Source organism: Globicephala melas, chromosome 3 (assembly GCF_963455315.2).
Source record: "Globicephala melas chromosome 3, mGloMel1.2, whole genome shotgun sequence".
In the NCBI taxonomy this organism is placed as follows: Eukaryota; Metazoa; Chordata; class Mammalia; order Artiodactyla; family Delphinidae; genus Globicephala; species Globicephala melas.
In genome coordinates, this window is record NC_083316.1 from 55,243,511 (window position 1) to 55,261,414 (window position 17,904).

Below are 17,904 nucleotides of genomic sequence, written 5' to 3' on the forward strand. Positions count from 1 at the left end.
CTAATCAAGGACCACCCATTACATATGATTGTTCTATCTCTTAGGGCTTTTAAAATCTAGAACAGTTGCCTTCACCTTCGCTGCACAGCATGACCAAAAAAGAAATAAATAAATAATAAAATTAAAGTGTAACTGGCTCTTCTCTAGGTCCAAGTATACAGGCCCTTATTTACTGTAGTTAATAAAAGTAAACAAATGAGCAAGGATTGCAGCCCACCATTATACGTAGGGCATCTTCCCCTGATAATTTTTCAGTTTTAACTTTTTTTTATCAGATTTACTGAATGAGGGAATGTTACTGGGAGCTGCATCCTCTAGTCTGTCTTTAGAGTCCTGTTCCTGGTAATATGTTTCTCAATATACATTTCTTTCTTTTTTTTTTAATTTTTGCGGTACGCGGTCCTCTCACTGTTGTGGCCTCTCCCGTTGCGGAGCACAGGCTCTGGACGCGCAGGCCCAGCGGCCATGGCTCATGGGCCTAGCCGCTCCGCGGCATGTGGGATCTTCCTGGACCGGGGCATGAACCCGTGTCCCCTGCATCGGCAGGCGGACTCTCAACCACTATGCCACCAGGGAAGCCCTTAATATACATTTCTTAAAGAATCTGATATCTAAACTGAGGTTTTTCCATAAGAATATTATACTTATATAATATTGAAGTATATAATCCAAAGAGAGGTCTGTATTAAGATTGAATTTTATGAGTTCAGGTAACCCCTAAAAATACTTGTTTTAGACATTACCTCTTTAATCTAGCTGAAATTGTTTTAATTTGGCTACTGAGTAGTCCTTGGGAGGAACATAATGCAAGAATTGAGGAATTATCAGAAACTATGCTTAGAAGTTCAGGAAATAAGATTCTCTTATCTAAAGCTGGTTTATTCCAGCTAGCATCGTGAAATTTAGTCTGCTTATACCTGACATTCAGTAAATATCTGTAGAGGTAATAAATATTTAAAAAGAATATTCATACATAATATTCTAGCATTCCAATGATTTTGATTTTTTATTCATGTTTATATTTGGTTTTAGGGTGGATCTATTTTATTAATAACAGGACCCCCTGGATGTGGAAAAACAACAACTATAAAAATACTATCAAAGGAGCATGGTATTCAAGTACAAGAGTGGATTAATCCAGTTTTACCACAATTCCAAAAAGATGATTTCAAGGAGATATTTAACCCTGGTAAGGTTTACTCTGAAGGTAGTGGAAATACTGGGGAAAGTCTGGTTTACAGGAGGTTTGTAACAAGCCCCCCATCTATATCTTTAAGATTTCTAAGATCCTATTGGGTATATGGGTTCTTTTGTTTGTTTGTTTGTTTTTTAAATTTATTTATTTATTTTTGGCTGCATTGGGTCTTCGTTGCTGTGCGCGGGCTTTCTCTAGTTGCAGCAAGCAGGGGCTACTCTTCGTTGCCATGCATGGGCTTCTCACTGCGGTGGCTTATCTTGTTGCAGAGCACGCGCTCTAGGCATGCGGGCTTCAGTAGTTGTGGCACGCGGGCTTCAGTAGTTGTGGCACACGGGCTTAGGTGCTCCGTGGCATGTGGGATCTTCCTGGACCAGGGCTCAAACCCATGTCCCCTGCATTGGCAGGTGGATTGTTAACCACTGTGCCACCAGGGAAGTCCCAGGGTATATGTTTTTGAGAGGAAGGTATATATTGCCACCTCTACGCTAGACTGGCATTTGCCCACTACCAACTGCTTCACAAAGTCAGAGTAGCAATCAGATGAAACTATATGTGTGCATTTTCTCACATACTTCCTAGGTTCAGAGAGAAGTAATTTTAGGAGAAGGAAGGGTCCCTCCAGCAAAGGAGAGTGGGATGTTTTTAAGGATTAAATGTTTTAACTGTTTTGTTAGATAACAAGCTAATCAGTTTGCATTATTTATGTACTTTTTTCCCAGGCTCTGGCTGTATAAATGAACTCTTTGTTTAAGTGTAAATCAAGCCTTAAAATATATTAAAGTAACTTGCCTCCAAACAAGAGTTTAGATCAGACCTCTTAGAATCAAATCAAAGTATAAGGCAAAGATGGTCTTTGGAATTCGAAAAGGGGCGTTAAGACAAACATCCAAAAATAATGATAGTATCAATTTAAAGACATAGTATGATATAACTTCACATATATGCTCATAAACTCCAGCACGATCATTTTTAACTTTCATATCTGTCTTACTGCTGCTTTAGGTAACTAAGCTAGGGGTATCCAAATCTTCTAGGCCATTTTGAAGTGCAAGGGGTTCTGTAGAAGGATGATTATATTCTAATGTGCAGTATTCCTCAAAATTCTTTCTTCAGGCTCTTCTTTAATATTCTCTGTGCGTACTTATCTTTAGTATGCATACCTGTAAGGAACGGCACCAAAAACGGAGGAGAGCTTAAACAAGCTTTATTTGGGAATGCTCCCGGGCGAGGTTCACTAGTCCGAGAGAAAGGGGCCAGAGTAGTCGCACCCGGGTGTGGGCGCGAACAAAATTTATAGGAGTGGACGCAGGGGAGGTGCTTGCTGTGTGAAGCAGCCCTTTTTTGGTAATCTCTCGGGTGCTGTGACAATGTCAGGTGTTGGTTGTATCAGCCTCAGAGCCGTTGGTTCCGCTCCTCGGGGAGCGGGAAGACCGGGCCGAGTGGTGTGGCAATGTCAGGTGTTGGTTGCATCAGCCACTTTGGCGGGGGTTCCGTCTGGCTCCCTGGGCCCTTCCCCGGACCTGCTGGCCTTACAATACCCTTATACTCATAGTATCCCATACTCTTGGAAATTTTACTGCTTTCTAACAGTAACATTACTTTTGACAATCTTGGAAGTTGGGGGTTTTTTTTTTTGGCTGCGTTGGGTCTTTATTGCAGTGCACAGGTTTCTCTAGTTGTGGCACGTGGGCTCAGTAGTTGCAGCGTGCAGGCTTAGTTGTCCCACGGCATGTGGGATCTTAGTTCCCCGACCAGGGATTGAACCCATGTCTGCTGCATTGGAAGGCAGATTCTTAACCACTGGACCACCAGGGAAGTCCCTAGGAAGTCTTGTTTTTGTTTTTGTTTTGTTTTTACCCTTCCCCCTCCCCATATCCTCAAATTGTTCTCTAGTAGGTCTGTGTCTTTATTCCTGTCTTACCCCTAGGTTCTTCGTGACATTTTTTTTTCCTTAAATTCCATATATATGTGTTAGCATATGGTATTTGTCTTTCTCTTTCTGACTTACTTCACTCTGTATGACAGACTCTAGGTCTATCCACCTCATTACAAATAGCTCAATTTCGTTTCTTTTTATGGCTGAGTAATATTCCATTGTATGTATGTGCCACATCTTCTTTATCCATTCATCCGATGATGGACACTTAGGTTGTTTCCATCTCTGGGCTATTGTAAATAGAGCTGCAATGAACATTTTGGTACATGACTCTTTTTGAATTATGGTTTTCTCAGGGTATATGCCCAGTAGTGGGATTGCTGGGTCATATGGTAGTTCTATTTGTAGTTTTTTAAGGAACCTCCATACTGTTCTCCATAGTGGCTGTACCAATTCACATTCCCACCAGCAGTGCAAGAGTGTTCCCTTTTCTCCACACCCTCTCCAGCATTTATTGTTTCTAGATTTTTTGATGATGGCCATTCTGACTGGTGTGAGTGAGATGATATCTCATTGTAGTTTTGATTTGCATTTCTCTAATGATTAATGAAGTTGAGCAGTCTTTCATGTGTTTGTTGGCAGTCTGTATATCTTCTTTGGAGAAATGTCTATTTAGGTCTTCTGCCCATTTTTGGATTGGGTTTGTTTTTTTGTTATTGAGCTGCATGAGCTGCTTGTAAATTTTGGAGATTAATCCTTTGTCAGTTGCTTCATTTGCAAATATTTTCTCCCATTCTAAGGGTTGTCTTTTCGTCTTGTTTATGGTTTCCTTTGCTGTACAAAAGCTTTGAAGTTTCATTAGGTCCCATTTGTTTATTTTTGTTTTTATTTCCATTTCTCTAGGAGGTGGGTCAAAAAGGATCTTGCTGTGACTTATGTCATAGAGTGTTCTGCCTATGTTTTCCTCTAAGAGTTTGATCGTTTCTGGCCTTACATTTAGGTCTTTAATCCATTTTGAGCTTATTTTTGTGTATGGTGTTAGGGAGTGATCTAATCTCATACTTTTACATGTACCTGTCCAGTTTTCCCAGCACCACTTATTGAAGAGGCTGTCCTTTCTCCACTGTACATTCCTGCCTCCTTTATCAAAGATAAGGTGACCATATGTGCGTGGGTTTATCTATGGGCTCTCTATCCTGTTAGGAAGTCTTTATTTACAGTCTTCTGTATAAAATATTTCTTCCCTTATTCCCAAATTCACTAATCAGTCATTCTCTTTTTGTCATTAAAACTGATTATTTTTTAAATAGATTTATTTATTTTATTTATTTTTTATTTTTGGCTGCATTGGGTCTTTGTTGCTGCGCATGGGCTTTCTCTAGTTGTGGAGAGTGGGGGCTACTCTTCGTTGTGGTGCATGGGCTTCTCGTTGCAGTGGCTTCTCTTGCAGAGCACAGGCTCCAGGCGCTCAGACTTCAGTAGGTGCGGCTCACGGGCTTAGTTGCTCTGCGGCATGTGGGATCTCTTCCCGGACCAGGGCTCGAACCCGTGTCCCCTGCATTGGCAGGCGGATTCTTAACCACTGCCACCAGGGAAGCCCAAAACTTACTATTATTGAAAACAGCTCATTTACAGTCATGCACTAATTGGGAGAATCTTCAGTGTGTAGGCAGAGTCATAAATATTTTTACCAATTGTATGACTTTTATACTAACAGCTGTGTTCTGAAATCAGTTAACTCCATATTACATTCATTGGTACAGAAAAGTTACTGTTGTTCATAGTGACTTGTCTTTTGAAATGAATATTTTAAATTTGAACTGTTTTGCCTAATTGAAAAAGTCTACAATATTGTGTGCTCATTCATGTATATGTAAATGTATTCATTAATGTATATCTATATTACGTACATATGTATAATATTGATGTGTATATAATTGGTTGAAAATAAAAGTGTTAAATATGTTTCCTTTCAGAATCAAGCTTCCATGTATTTCCTTATCAGTCTCAGATAGCAGTTTTTAAAGAGTTTCTACTAAGAGCGACAAAATATAACAAACTACAAATGCTTGGAGATGATCTGAGAACTGATAAGAAGATAATTCTAGTTGAAGTAAGGACAGCTTTTGAAATTCTTCTATAACTATTGAGTAAACAATTATAAGATATATTTTATGTGATAATGACATTTACTCTCTCCATAGTATTAGTACTGGTAAAATATAACATAAAGGCTTTGTGCAATAGAAGAAACCTAAAGTTTCTTGCAGTAAACTTGGATAGAGTAGCTATAGGTTAATGAACTTTAAAAATTTAATGGCCTATGTATAGAAAGGCAAAAAATATTTAGAAAGTGACGTCTTAGTAAAAATATTATAATCTGTAGTGATCCTAAGGAATTTGCTATCAAAATCCCATTGATGTGTATTACTATTTAGGACATCAGCTATTTGATGTCTCCCTTTCTACAACAGTTCTGGTTACAGTACATTGAATAGATAACATTTCTCCTGTTTTGGTAAATATAAATCTGAAAATAAATTTACATGGGAATAAAACTGAGCTAATGTTTCTCCTTTGTTTTTGGTAGGATTTACCTAACCAGTTTTATCGAGATTCTCATACATTACATGAAGTTCTGAGGTGAGTTTCAGTGAACTTTTTTAAAACTCCAGATTAAATGGCAGGTGGTTTAAATTTCAACCTTGCTTGCTGTCTTTTGTTATTTTAGGAAGTACGTGCAGATTGGTCGATGTCCTCTAATATTTATAATCTCTGACAGTCTCAGTGGAGGTAATAATCAAAGGTTACTGTTTCCCAAAGAAATTCAGGAAGAGTGTGCTATATCAAATATTAGGTAAGAATGAAATTTCTGCTTAAAATTTCATATACATACTGTATTTTTAAATTAATCACATAACCACTATCTTTCTTTGTAAAACTTTCACAGTTTCAACCCTGTGGCACCAACAATTATGATGAAGTTTCTTAATCGAATAGTGACAAAAGAAGCTAATAAGGTAAGTCTTTTAAGAACTGATTAATTTGAATCTTACATTGTAATTATAGAAAGCCAAACTTAAGTAGTATTATATAAACTTGAGGAGTTAGAGACACAAACTATTTCAGTTTTTAAAATTAAAAAATTTTAATTACACTCATAAAGCACGTCATTTTAGAAAATGTAGGAAATACTAATTTTAAAAATCCTTAACCTTTTTCTACTTTTAAACTTAGTTTTCTTTTTCACATTGAGGTAAATTTCCCTTTGCTTGGCTTAGTGTTTTAAATTGTATCTGTTATCAAGAAGCTGTTTTCTGGCATCTACATCCATTAGTCAGCAACAGTCCAACTCTACTTTTGTCTTGTCACTTTTTAAAGATTTAATATATTTTTTATTTTGATAAAAAAAATCATAAAATTTAACATCTTAACCATTTTATTCCAGCTTTATTGAGATATAACTGACATATAACGTCATGTAAGTTTAAGTAAGTTTAAACTTAAGTAGGTTTATGACGCATTGATTTGATAAACTTACGTAATGAAAAATGATTACCACCATAGGTTATCTAACACCTCCATCATGTCATGTAATTACCATTTCTTTTTTGTGGTGAGAACATTTAAGATTTTTTTCTCTTAGCAACTTTCAAATATGTAATACAGTATTATTAGCTGTATTATGTATTAGAAATATCTTAACCATTTTTAACCATCCAGTTCAATAGTGTTAAGTATACTAACATTGTTCTGAAATAGCTGTTAGTTTTTTTTTCTTCTTTTTTTTAATTTGGTTGCGCAGGGTCTTAGTTACGGCAGGCAGGCTCCTTAGTTGTTGCATGTGAACTCTTAGTTGCGGCATGCATGTGGAATCTAGTTCCCTGACCAAGGATTGAACCCAGGCCCCCTGCATTGGGAGCACAGGGTCTTATCCACTACGCCATCAGCAAAGTCCCTGAAATAGCTGTTACTTTTTCCCCCATAAATTTTATTTATTTATTTATTTATTTATTTGGCTGCTTTGGGTCTTCGTTGCTGCATGGAGGCTTTCTCTAATTGCGGCCAGCAGGGGCTACTCTTCGTTGCGGTGCATGGACCTCTCGTTGCGGTGGCCTCTCCTGTTGCAGAGCACGGGCTCTAGGCGCGCGGGCTTCAATAGTTGTGGCACGCGGGCTCAGTAGTTGTGGCTTGCGGGCTCTAGAGCACGGGCTCAGTAGTTGTGGTGCATGGGCTTAGTTTTTCCGCGGCATGTGGGATCTTCCCAGACCAGGGCTTGCACCCGTGTCCCCTGCATTGGCAGACAGATTCTTAACCACTGCGCCACAGGGAAGTCCCATAGCTGTTACTTTTAACGCATCATTTTTTTCTATCTTTCAAATCAAGATGATGTTAAAATAAATTGATGAAACTTCTACTCCAAGTAGCATGGTTCTAGGGGGCCCTACTGCTATAAATCAACTGGATCTTACATCATAATATATTTGGAATGCTGGATCACAGGAACTGAGGGAAGTCTCCAAGGGAGAGGTTATTTTTGAGGATTAAACAGAATAATGTATGCATGTAGAGCACCTAGCTGAATAAGTACAAGTATTAATAGTGAAATATTAGAAACACCCTGAGTCCAGGAATAGAGGGAGCAGTTACTGTGGTGAACTATTATGTCATTAATTAGCGTTTTGAAAATATTCAGTGACATGGGGAAATACAATTTAATGTCAAGTTAAAAATAACAAGATGTGAAGTTATATGATAATTCTAACAATAGAAATGATGTTTCCAGCCCTTGATATATCTGTCAAGCCCTATGCAAAGTAATTTTACATACCTGATCTTATTAAACCCTCACCACAACCATATAGAATTATCCCCATTTTATAGGTAAGGAAACTGAACTTTGGAGGGAAATAACTCGAATAATATTCCATGACTATTAAGTATCAGATGAGTTTAAGTTTTGTTCTGACTCCAATTCACTGTGCTAGAACAAAACATACAGTTGTCAATGACAACACAATGCACATATATACATAAACCTATACATACTAAAAGAAATACATAAAAATGCTGGGTGTTATTCTGGATGGTAGGATGACTTGTGATTTTTTTATTGTCTTTTTGAAAAAAAATCTCTGTTTTCTACTATAAGCATGATAATTATAAACTATATTTAAATATTTATTAAACATTGAAGAAATAAAAATAGTCAGCATCATACTACTGTATCACATTACTTACAACTTCTTTTTAGACTAAGTCATTAAATTGCAAATGGCATTTACTCTAGCAAGTTAGTAAAAGGAGATACCATAACTTCTTTGTCATGTGGTTAATGTGCTTTACCTTAAATAGTTGACCAGCAAGAATTTTAGAACTAGTATACTTTTGATATCATCATTGATATGTTACATAAAAGGAGCAGCAACAAGCACAATATTTACATGTAAATATAAATCAAAAAGAAAATCAAATATTATGATACTGTCTGGAGTCTCCAAGGATGATAATGATAGTATAAGAAGATTTAAAGGAGAGTTTAATCTCTGGTATTCTGTAGCTTAGTTAATTATATTAGGGAAGAGTGTTGACGTCTTAAGTGAATGAGTTATAATAAGAAAGAGTGTTGAATATCTTAAGTGTTTTTCTTTAAGTCTAAATGTTTCTCTGTATTCATAGGAAGAAAGATCTTTAGTCTTTTCTGATATCATTAGGTATGTAAAGTGTGGAAGGAACTGCTGATCATACATCTTAGCCATATTTGCCATGTTCACAGTAATTAACATCCATAGTATTTTCTTCAGCTGCCAAGGATTATAATTTCAAATTATATTTCCTTACTGGCAAGTAATCCATATCTAGAATTTTTCAAAAACAAGTACTCCTCTCAAAACAATTTTTAAGGTAAACGTATTCCCAATAAAAATAAAGTTAATCTGGAAGAGAAGGCATGAGCAAGAAAATTTTGTAAAAGAGTGATGAAGAGAGACTTGCTGTCTAGGTATTGGAACATAATATGATGAAACTCTAGGAAGTACAGCAGTGTGGTATTAGCACAGTAATAGACAAATGGAAGAATAAAATGAGAAGACAGCACAGAAATAGATCAGTATGTGTAAATGGGAATTTTTTATATAATGGAAATGGCATTTTACATCACTGGGGAAGGAGAGTAGATTATTATGGTTAACAACTGGTGTTGGAACAATTGGATATTCATATAGGAAAACATAAGGTTGCCTCTTTAGTTCATACTATGCACAAAAATAATTTAAACCTTGATTAAAGATTTAAATACATAAATTAGAAGAGTATTAGGAAAAAATACTTTGGGTTGGGGGAAAGTCTTCTAAGCAAGAAACAAAACCTAAAAGCCATGGATTTACTTCAAAAAAAATGGAAAACTTAGTAAATCACAGAAGGCATGGTAAAGATAAAAGACGAGCATGAGAATGAAAGAAAATATTTGCAGTTTTTTAACAGAAAAGCACTAATACCTGAATATATATTTTTATTTTTTATTCGTTTTACTTTTGGCTGTGTTGGGTCTTCATTGCCGTGTGCGGACTTTCTCTACTTGCGGCAAGTGGGAGCTACTCTTCATTGCGGTGCGTGGACTTATTGCAGTGGCTTCTCTTGTTGCGGAGCACAGGCTCTAGAGCACAGGCTTCAGTAGTTGTGGCTTGCAGGCTCTAGAGCTCAGGCTCAGTAGCTGCGGCGCACGGGCTTAGCTGTTCCGCGGCATGTGGGATCTTCCCAGACCAGGGCTCGCACCTGTGTCCCTGCACTGGCAGACGGATTCTTAACTAATGCGCCACCAGGGAAGCCCCACTGATACCTGAATACATAAAAATATGCCTACAAGAAAAAAAAGGCTAAGAACAGAAGCCAGTACACAAAGAAATACAAATGGATAGTAAACATGAGAGGTGTTCAGCCCTACATAGTAATCAGAGAAATTCATATTTAAACCAGGTAACATTTTTCACATATCAGAGCACAAAAAATTTAAGATTTATATACAGGGTTGCCAAAGATATGGAAAAATGAACACTCTCACCTACCATTGCTAGGAAAAATAAAACTGGTAAATGTTACAGACACTTTGAAGGGCCCTCTGCTTCTACAGAAATGTTCATGCATGTTGGCAAAGGTATACAGTTGACCCTTGAGCAACATGGGTTTGAGCTGCATGGGCCACATATATGTGCATTTCTTTCAGTAGTGAATACTGCAGTACTACCTGATCCATGATTGGTTGAATCCGAGGATGCAGAACCATGGCTACAGAGGGAAAACTATAAGTTACACTTGGATTTTTGACTGTGAGGGGAGGGCTGGTGTCCCTAACCCCACATTATTCAAGGGTCAGCTGTATATATAGTATATATATAGGTCTGGAATAGTAAAAAAGTGGAAACAATGTAAATGTCCCTTCATTGGGGGAAATACTAGTTAAATTACTGTCTACCCATAACATTTTTTAAAAAATTATATAGACTTAAAGGTACTAACATAGAAAGATCACAAAGAATGGTATTAATTCATAGAATAATACATATGATATGATCCCACTTATATTTAAAAAACTAACTCTGAATATACTTACAGATACTATATTTACTTACAGATACCTGTGCACAAAAAGTGGTCTGGAAAGGCTCCTCCTAAAATGTTAACACATGTTAGAAAGTTGGGATCTGTAGAGCAAAAGGATAACTTTCATAAAGAACTTTTGAAACAGCTTTAGTTAATAAAGTTAAAAATATATTGAAGGTCATAGCACAGTACTGTTTTTCTGTCAAGAGCTGAAATGGGATCATCTATGAACAATCACATGAATTCAGCTTAAGTTATGTTGTCAGTAAACTATTAGGAGTTTCTGAGGGGGAAGAGAGGATAAGTTTTTCTTGTCTTATACTTGATCTACCAAGGGTGTGATAGGTGATATATCGTATTTATGCATATGTGTGTGAGTGTGTGTGTTTATCTATATTTGTATATATGTATGTATATAGTAAAAGAGAGAGAACTTCAAAATATAACCTAGTCCAAGTAAAAAAGTAAAATGATATTTTATAACCTTGAAATTTTACCTTAAACTGTGATGTCATTGACACTTGTACCTTCATAAGCAGACTGTCGTTTAACATGTAGGCTTTTTAGCATTCAAATTGGAAAGATTCTATTATACTTCCATTAAGTTTAGAAAATAGGTGGTTTTGTTTGTTTTTTGCTTAGAAAATAGCTTTTTTAATTTTAATTTTTTCATTTTAGGATGGAGGAAAGATTGTTGTCCCTGATAAAACTTCTCTAGAGTTGCTCTGTCAAGGATGTTCTGGTGATATCAGAAGTGCAATAAACAGCCTCCAGTTTTCTTCTTCAACAGGTAACTGGAAAATATACACTCTTATGGTATTATATAGGTGACTAACTTTTTCTTAATTGTTCATGAAATGAAATTAAACTAAACATTTTAACTTAAAATTGGTATATACCTATCTCCACTTAGGATTTTTTTATTGAGACAGTGTAATAAAATTATGTATGTACACATGCATACACACACCACTATGAATGTGTCACCATATATATATTTATATATCTGAGACAAAAGCTGATTTATTTACGTGGTTTGCCACTTTACCTTTCAAAGTTAATTTGGAATGAGACTTCCTGAGAGAAAATCCTGGCTCTGCCACTTTTCAGTGACTGAATCTTGCAAGTTACTTAATCTTTCCATGCCTTTATTTTTTCACCTTTTATATGAGAACCTGTCTGATTGAGATGTGTGAAGAGTGAGGTAATCCTTGTAGAGTGTTTATTCCAGTGCTTGACACACATTCAGTGCTCAAATGGCCAGCTGTTAATGAATTTAATAATAGTTCATATATGATATGTTTAACAAATGCATTTCCACTTGTTAATATATAAAAGGGGTCCCTAGCCATGTTATAGTAAAGAGCCCCACTAATAGCAATGAGTTAATTTTTGCTCTTAATGATCATAGTTTACTGCATACAGTTTTCATCAGAAAACATTTAACAAGTGACCTACATGATGCTTAACATTGAGGAATTGACCTTAAAAAATTAAAATCTCTTTGGAGCTCTCAAAATCCACGTGAAATCCTAGTTTCTACCCACAAGTGTAACCTGTTCATTTAGTTACATCTTTGTTTTTCAAAATAACTCTACAGAAATAGACATCTTAACACAACTGAAACCAGAATTCTGCTTCTTGCTGTAGAAACATAAATGTAAATTGTGCTTAGGTTCACTACTAGAATTAGGGATGGGTCAGTTTGGGATCCTAACTACCATTTATAACGTTATTGCTCTGAGCTTAGAAATTTCAGAGGGAAGAAAATAATAGTGGGTCAGGAACTGTATTAGCAATTATATTTTTTTTCATTTAATTCTCAGACCAGCCTAATGAGATAGACAATAGTAGGATTCAAACCTAGATCCTGTGTTTTTCTAATACTCCAGGCTGGTTTTCTGAAGTCATGCATTCTGAGTTGTTTTTGTTTTGTTATAAATTTATTTATTTATTTATTTATTTCTGGTTGCGTTGGGTCTTTGTTGCTGTGCACGGGCTTTCTCTAGTTGCTGCGAGCAGGGGCTACTCTTCGTTGCGGTGCGTAGGCTTCTCATTGTGGTGGCTTCTCTTGTTGCGGAGCATGGGCTCTAGGCACCCAGGCTTCAGTAGTTGTGGCACACGGGCTCAGTTCCTCCACAGCATATGAGGTCTTCCCAGACCAGGGATGGAACCCCTACATTGGCAGGCAGATTCTTAACCACTGCACCACCAGGGAGTCCCTGAGTTTTAAAAAGTAGATTTCCAAGTGAAATTTGAACACGGGCATATTCATAAATTGGAGACTGTCCAAATCAGTAAAGAAGTAATATAGCATCATTGTTAAGCATGGATTGCAGAACCCGACTGTCTGGATTCAAATCACTTACTAGCTGCTGACCTTTAGCCAGTTATTTAACCTCTTTACGTCTCATTTCTTTACTCTGTATAATAATAGTTCTCCTCTGATAGGGTTGTTATGAGGACTAAATTAGTTAGTACATACCATGCAGCAAGAATAGTACCTTGCCATTAACACCATGAGAAACCAAGTTGATGTGACTATGTTAGAGTATGTCATTGTGTATGTGAAAATTTGAAATCTGTGTCATGACGTACTTTTAGATGACATTTTAGTTCGTTTTAATAGTTTAGTAACTGAAAGGGGACTCTGACTCTGTATACTTCATAATTATTTATTAGAAAAACATTTAAATTAAAATACCTAGTGTAACTATATCTGAAATGTTCTCAGTTTTAATTTTTATATTTTAATTTTATTTTAAATATTGTTTCTTGGGTGTATATTATTTAGGAAAGAACAATTTATGGCCAAGGAAAAAACGAACGTCTTCATTAAAATCAGATGCTGTGCTGTCAAAATCAAAAGGAAGACAAAAACCTGATAGGATATTTGAAAATCAAGAGGTCCAAGCTATTGGTGGCAAAGATGTTTCTCTTTTTCTCTTCAGAGCTTTGGGGAAAATACTATATTGTAAACGTAAGAAAACCTTATACATTTAAAAAACATCTGTTATTATCTTATAATTGAAATAAAATACATTTTTTTAAATGTCATATATTTGGTTCAGTTACAAGAAAGAGCTAGGACTAGGTCAGATACTCTTTGGCAGGGCCTAAGAAAGACATAGCAGAAAAATATATTTAGATAGAGTATTTTTGGATTATGAGTGGGATTAAACATTAAAACCAACTGTTGAAAAATCTTCAAATGAGAGGTGCTATATAATTATATAAAGGTGGTGTTATTTTTAATAACTCCAGACATTTTTTTTAATAGGAGCATCTGTAACAGAATTAGGCTCACCTCGATTGCCTTCTCATTTATCAGAGTATGAGCGGGATACATTGCTTGTTCAACCTGAGGTAACACTTCGTACTATTTACAGGCTGTATACTATTAATATTAAATATGTGTCCATATAAATATGACCACTGAATTTTTACCAAAATTATATATACTTCTTTTTATAGGAAGTAGTAGAAATGTCACACATGCCAGGAGAATTATTTAATTTATATCTTCATCAGAACTACATAGATTTCTTCACAGAAGTGGATGATCTTGTGAGAGCCAGTGAATTTCTGAGTTTTGCAGATATCCTCAGTGGTGACTGGAATGTAAGACCATTTGACTTAAATGTTTTTGTTTATGACTATTTCCTCAGAATTGAGAAAGAAAGTTTACTTTTATTCATACTGATACGACTTTTTTTTTTTTTTTTTGCGGTACGCGGGCCTCTCACTGTTGTGGCCTCTCCCATTGCGGAGCACAGGCTCCGGACGCGCAGGCTCAGCGGCCATGGCTCACGGGCCCAGCCGCTCCACGGCATGTGGGATCTTCCAGGACTGGGGCACGAACCCGTGTCCCCTGCATCGGCAGGTGGACTCTCAACCACTGCGCCACCAGGGAAGCCCGATTTGACATTATTTTAAGTAACTTCTTAATAACTATGACAAAATTAATTCATCCAACCCAGTGAAACTTCAGCAGTGAATCTGATTTTTCTATGATAACATACACTAATTTTTTCTAAAGTTATTTTCTGATTATAAAACTAATACATAGTCGGAAAACTTGACAACCATTGAAAAGTAGACAGAAGGAAAGGAACTGTGCCTCTATCTTTCCTTCTTCTTTTTTTTGGCCACGCTGCGTGGCATGTGCTCTTAGTTCCCTGACCAGGGATCAAACCCATGCTCCTTCCAGTGGAAGCGTGGAATCTTAATTACTGAACCTCCAGGGAAGTCCCCTGTGTTTCTTGCTATACTTTCTGATGGTTTTTAAATTTATTTATTTGCACATTTGAAATTATTCACTATAAAGTTTGTATTTTTTCTTAACAGTTTAACTCTGCTCTGACTGGTATAGTAGTTACTAGACACTTGGAGCTATTTAAATTAAATTAAAAATTCAGGGATTTCCCTGGTGGTCCAGTGGGTAAGACTCTGTGCTCCCAATACAGGGGGCCCCAGGTTTGATCCCTGGTCGGGGAACTAGATCCCACAGGCATGCCGCAACTAAGAAGCCCACATGCATGCCGCAACTAAGAAGCCTGCATGCTGCAACTAAAGATCCCACATGCCACAGCTAAAACGCAGCACAGCCAAAACAAAAATTAAAAAAAAAAATTCAGTTCCCTGGTCACACTAGCCATATTTCCATCATTTAAACAGTTATGATACAGTTTCTGTTATATATTTAGAGTTTCATTATTCAGCAGTTGCATTTGCTTAATTTTTTTATATTGCTTCTTTTTTATTTTGAAATTTTCCAACCTGTTGACAAATAGAAAGAATACACAATGAATACCTGAATACCTTTAGCTTTTGTTCACCAGTTTTTCACATTTTTCCACATTTGCTTAATCTGTATTGACACACTTGTTTTGGCTAAATAATTGGAAAGTAATTGTAGCATCACAACATTTAACACTTAAGCATGCATAAGGACATTGCTCTATTACAACCACAATAGCATTATCATACCTAAGAAAATAAACATAAATTCCATAATATACTGTCCTTATTCCTGTTTCCCCAGTTATCTCAAAAATGTATTTAAAGTTATTTCCACCACCCGGTTAATATTCACTCATAGCGTTTGATTATTATGTCACAGTTGAATTTTCTTCAAAATTTTGTAGCACTATTATTTTTAGGGCGTGGTGAGGTTGAAAAACATGAACATACAGTAACTAAATATGATTAGCCTTTTTTTGGGGTCAGTAGTACCAATAAGTACTGTTTTATAAATCTCTTACTTTCTTTATTTCACATCTTGTCTCCTTTTCTAGACGCGCTCTTTACTCAGGGAATATAGTACATCTATAGCTACGAGAGGTGTGATACATTCCAACAAAGCCCGAGGATTTGCTCATTGCCAAGGAGGAGGATCAAGTTTTCGACCCTTGCATAAACCCCAATGGTTTCTAATAAATAAAAAGGTAAAAAAAAGAATTGTACATTTTCAAAGAGTGAACTATTTATGGTATGTGAATTATATCTCAGTAAAGTTGGTTTTTTCTTTTAATTGAAAAAGAAAAATGGTCTTTCATTCTTAATGAGAAATAGTTGCTAAGGCCCACAGTTTTCTTAGAGCTATGATAAAACATAAAAAGGACAGTCGTCTTAAATGCTTAGTCATTTTTTTAAGGAAAAAGCGCTCAAAAATTGAAAGCATATACCTATTTTATTGGAATCAAAGTATACAGGCCTACCTCGTTTTATAGTACTTTACTTTATTAAAGCGTTTCACAGATAATGCGTTTTTTACAAATTGAAGGTTTGTGTTAATCCTTCATCAAGCAAGTCTATCAGCACCGTTTTTCCAACAGCATTTGCTCACCTCGTGTCTCTGTGTCACATTTTGATAATTCTAGCAATATTTCAAACCCTCTACCAGCAAAAGAGTATGACTGGATGACGGCTCAGGTGATGGTTAGCATTTTTTAGCAATGAAGTATTTTTTAATTAAAGTATGTACATTGTTTTTTAGACATAATGCTATTGCACACTTAGGAGACTATAGTCTAGTGTGAGCATAACTTTTTTTTTTTTGGCCACGCCGAATGGCATGCAGGATCTTAGTTCCCTGACCAGGGATTGAACCTGTGCCCCCCTGCAGTGGGAGCGCAGTCTTAACCACTGGACCACCAGGGAAGTCCCAAGCATAACTTTTATATGCACTGGGAAACCACAAAATTTGTGTGACTTGCTTTATTGTGATACTCACTTTATTGCAGTGGTCTGGAACTTGAACCCACAATATCCCTGAGGTATGCCTATAGTTGTAATTATATTTTCGTTTCAGTTGAAAATAAATCCTGGCTTTACCTCTAACCATCTGCACAAGTTATTTCACTTAATGTGCCATTATTTTCCACAGCTATAAATATGGAGGATTGAGTTATTTAGAGGTCAAAAACAGGTGGCTCACAAGTTGAATACAACCTACACACAGATTTTTTTAAATGAATTGCCAATCTTTGAAAACTAGTATAATAGTTAAAACTCAGATAAGGATTTCTGGCTTCAGAATTTCTGCAATCTCCTGAAAAAAAAAATTGGAAGTAAGGCAACACTGGTCCATATATTACATGGCAGTAGTCTACTCAAGCCAAGTATAATCTGCCCCTTGGTGATGGGAGTGGTCAGTACCACCTCCCCAAGCTGTTCCACTGCACTGATTTCTATTAACTGCCTGACTCCTATAGCATCTGAATTTGTGACCCCTGGACTAGGTCATCTCTAAGATGTCTTCCAGTTTTAAATTCATATGGCTACATATGAACCTATCATTCATTACCTAAGAAAATTTTCAGTGGATTTCTTGGAGAATTTCATTACTTTTAAGCAATTTATGTCCCTTATTGACTTGCTTTGCGCTTTATAGCATGTATATTAATTTCGCATTTGTTACATATAAATGATCTAAGACTGTGAGCACCTGAAAGGCAGAGATCATACTTCTCTTATCATCACTGTAACATAGTGCCTTCTCTTAACTGAAGAAAATACCTTCTTTCATTGAGAAACAATATCCTCACATAATTTGTGATATGTGTATGCTCATAAACAGAAGTCCTTTGATTTTTAAGTTTGTTTTTCTTCTACCTTAAGTCTTGTTCTTATTGCTGTTATATCAAGTGAGAAATAGTTGTGTAGATAAAATGCTTTGTTAGATAATGCTAGGACAGTTATAAAGGACTAATCAAGCTGCCCAGCGTGG

At 36.3% G+C, this 17,904-nt stretch overlaps 1 protein-coding gene across 7 annotated transcripts in view; it reads left to right on the plus strand.

Moving 5' to 3' along the window:
- The window catches only part of RAD17 (RAD17 checkpoint clamp loader component), a 31,631-nt gene that overhangs the window by 4,886 nt on the left and 8,841 nt on the right, over positions 1–17,904 (plus strand). For 5 of the 7 annotated variants that reach the window (XM_060295856.1, XM_060295857.1, XM_060295860.2 and 2 more), the window contains 11 exons: positions 1,033–1,189; positions 5,051–5,187; positions 5,665–5,717; positions 5,806–5,931; positions 6,025–6,094; positions 9,662–9,682; positions 11,352–11,463; positions 13,468–13,653; positions 13,954–14,039; positions 14,148–14,294; positions 15,971–16,120. In XM_060295856.1, the coding sequence (XP_060151839.1) occupies positions 1,033–1,189; positions 5,051–5,187; positions 5,665–5,717; positions 5,806–5,931; positions 6,025–6,094; positions 9,662–9,682; positions 11,352–11,463; positions 13,468–13,653; positions 13,954–14,039; positions 14,148–14,294; positions 15,971–16,120 (1,245 nt within the window). The remainder of the gene's footprint in view (positions 1–1,032; positions 1,190–5,050; positions 5,188–5,664; positions 5,718–5,805; positions 5,932–6,024; positions 6,095–9,661; positions 9,683–11,351; positions 11,464–13,467; positions 13,654–13,953; positions 14,040–14,147; positions 14,295–15,970; positions 16,121–17,904) is intronic. The other 2 variants (XM_060295858.1, XM_030844807.2) reach the window with 1 other exon arrangement.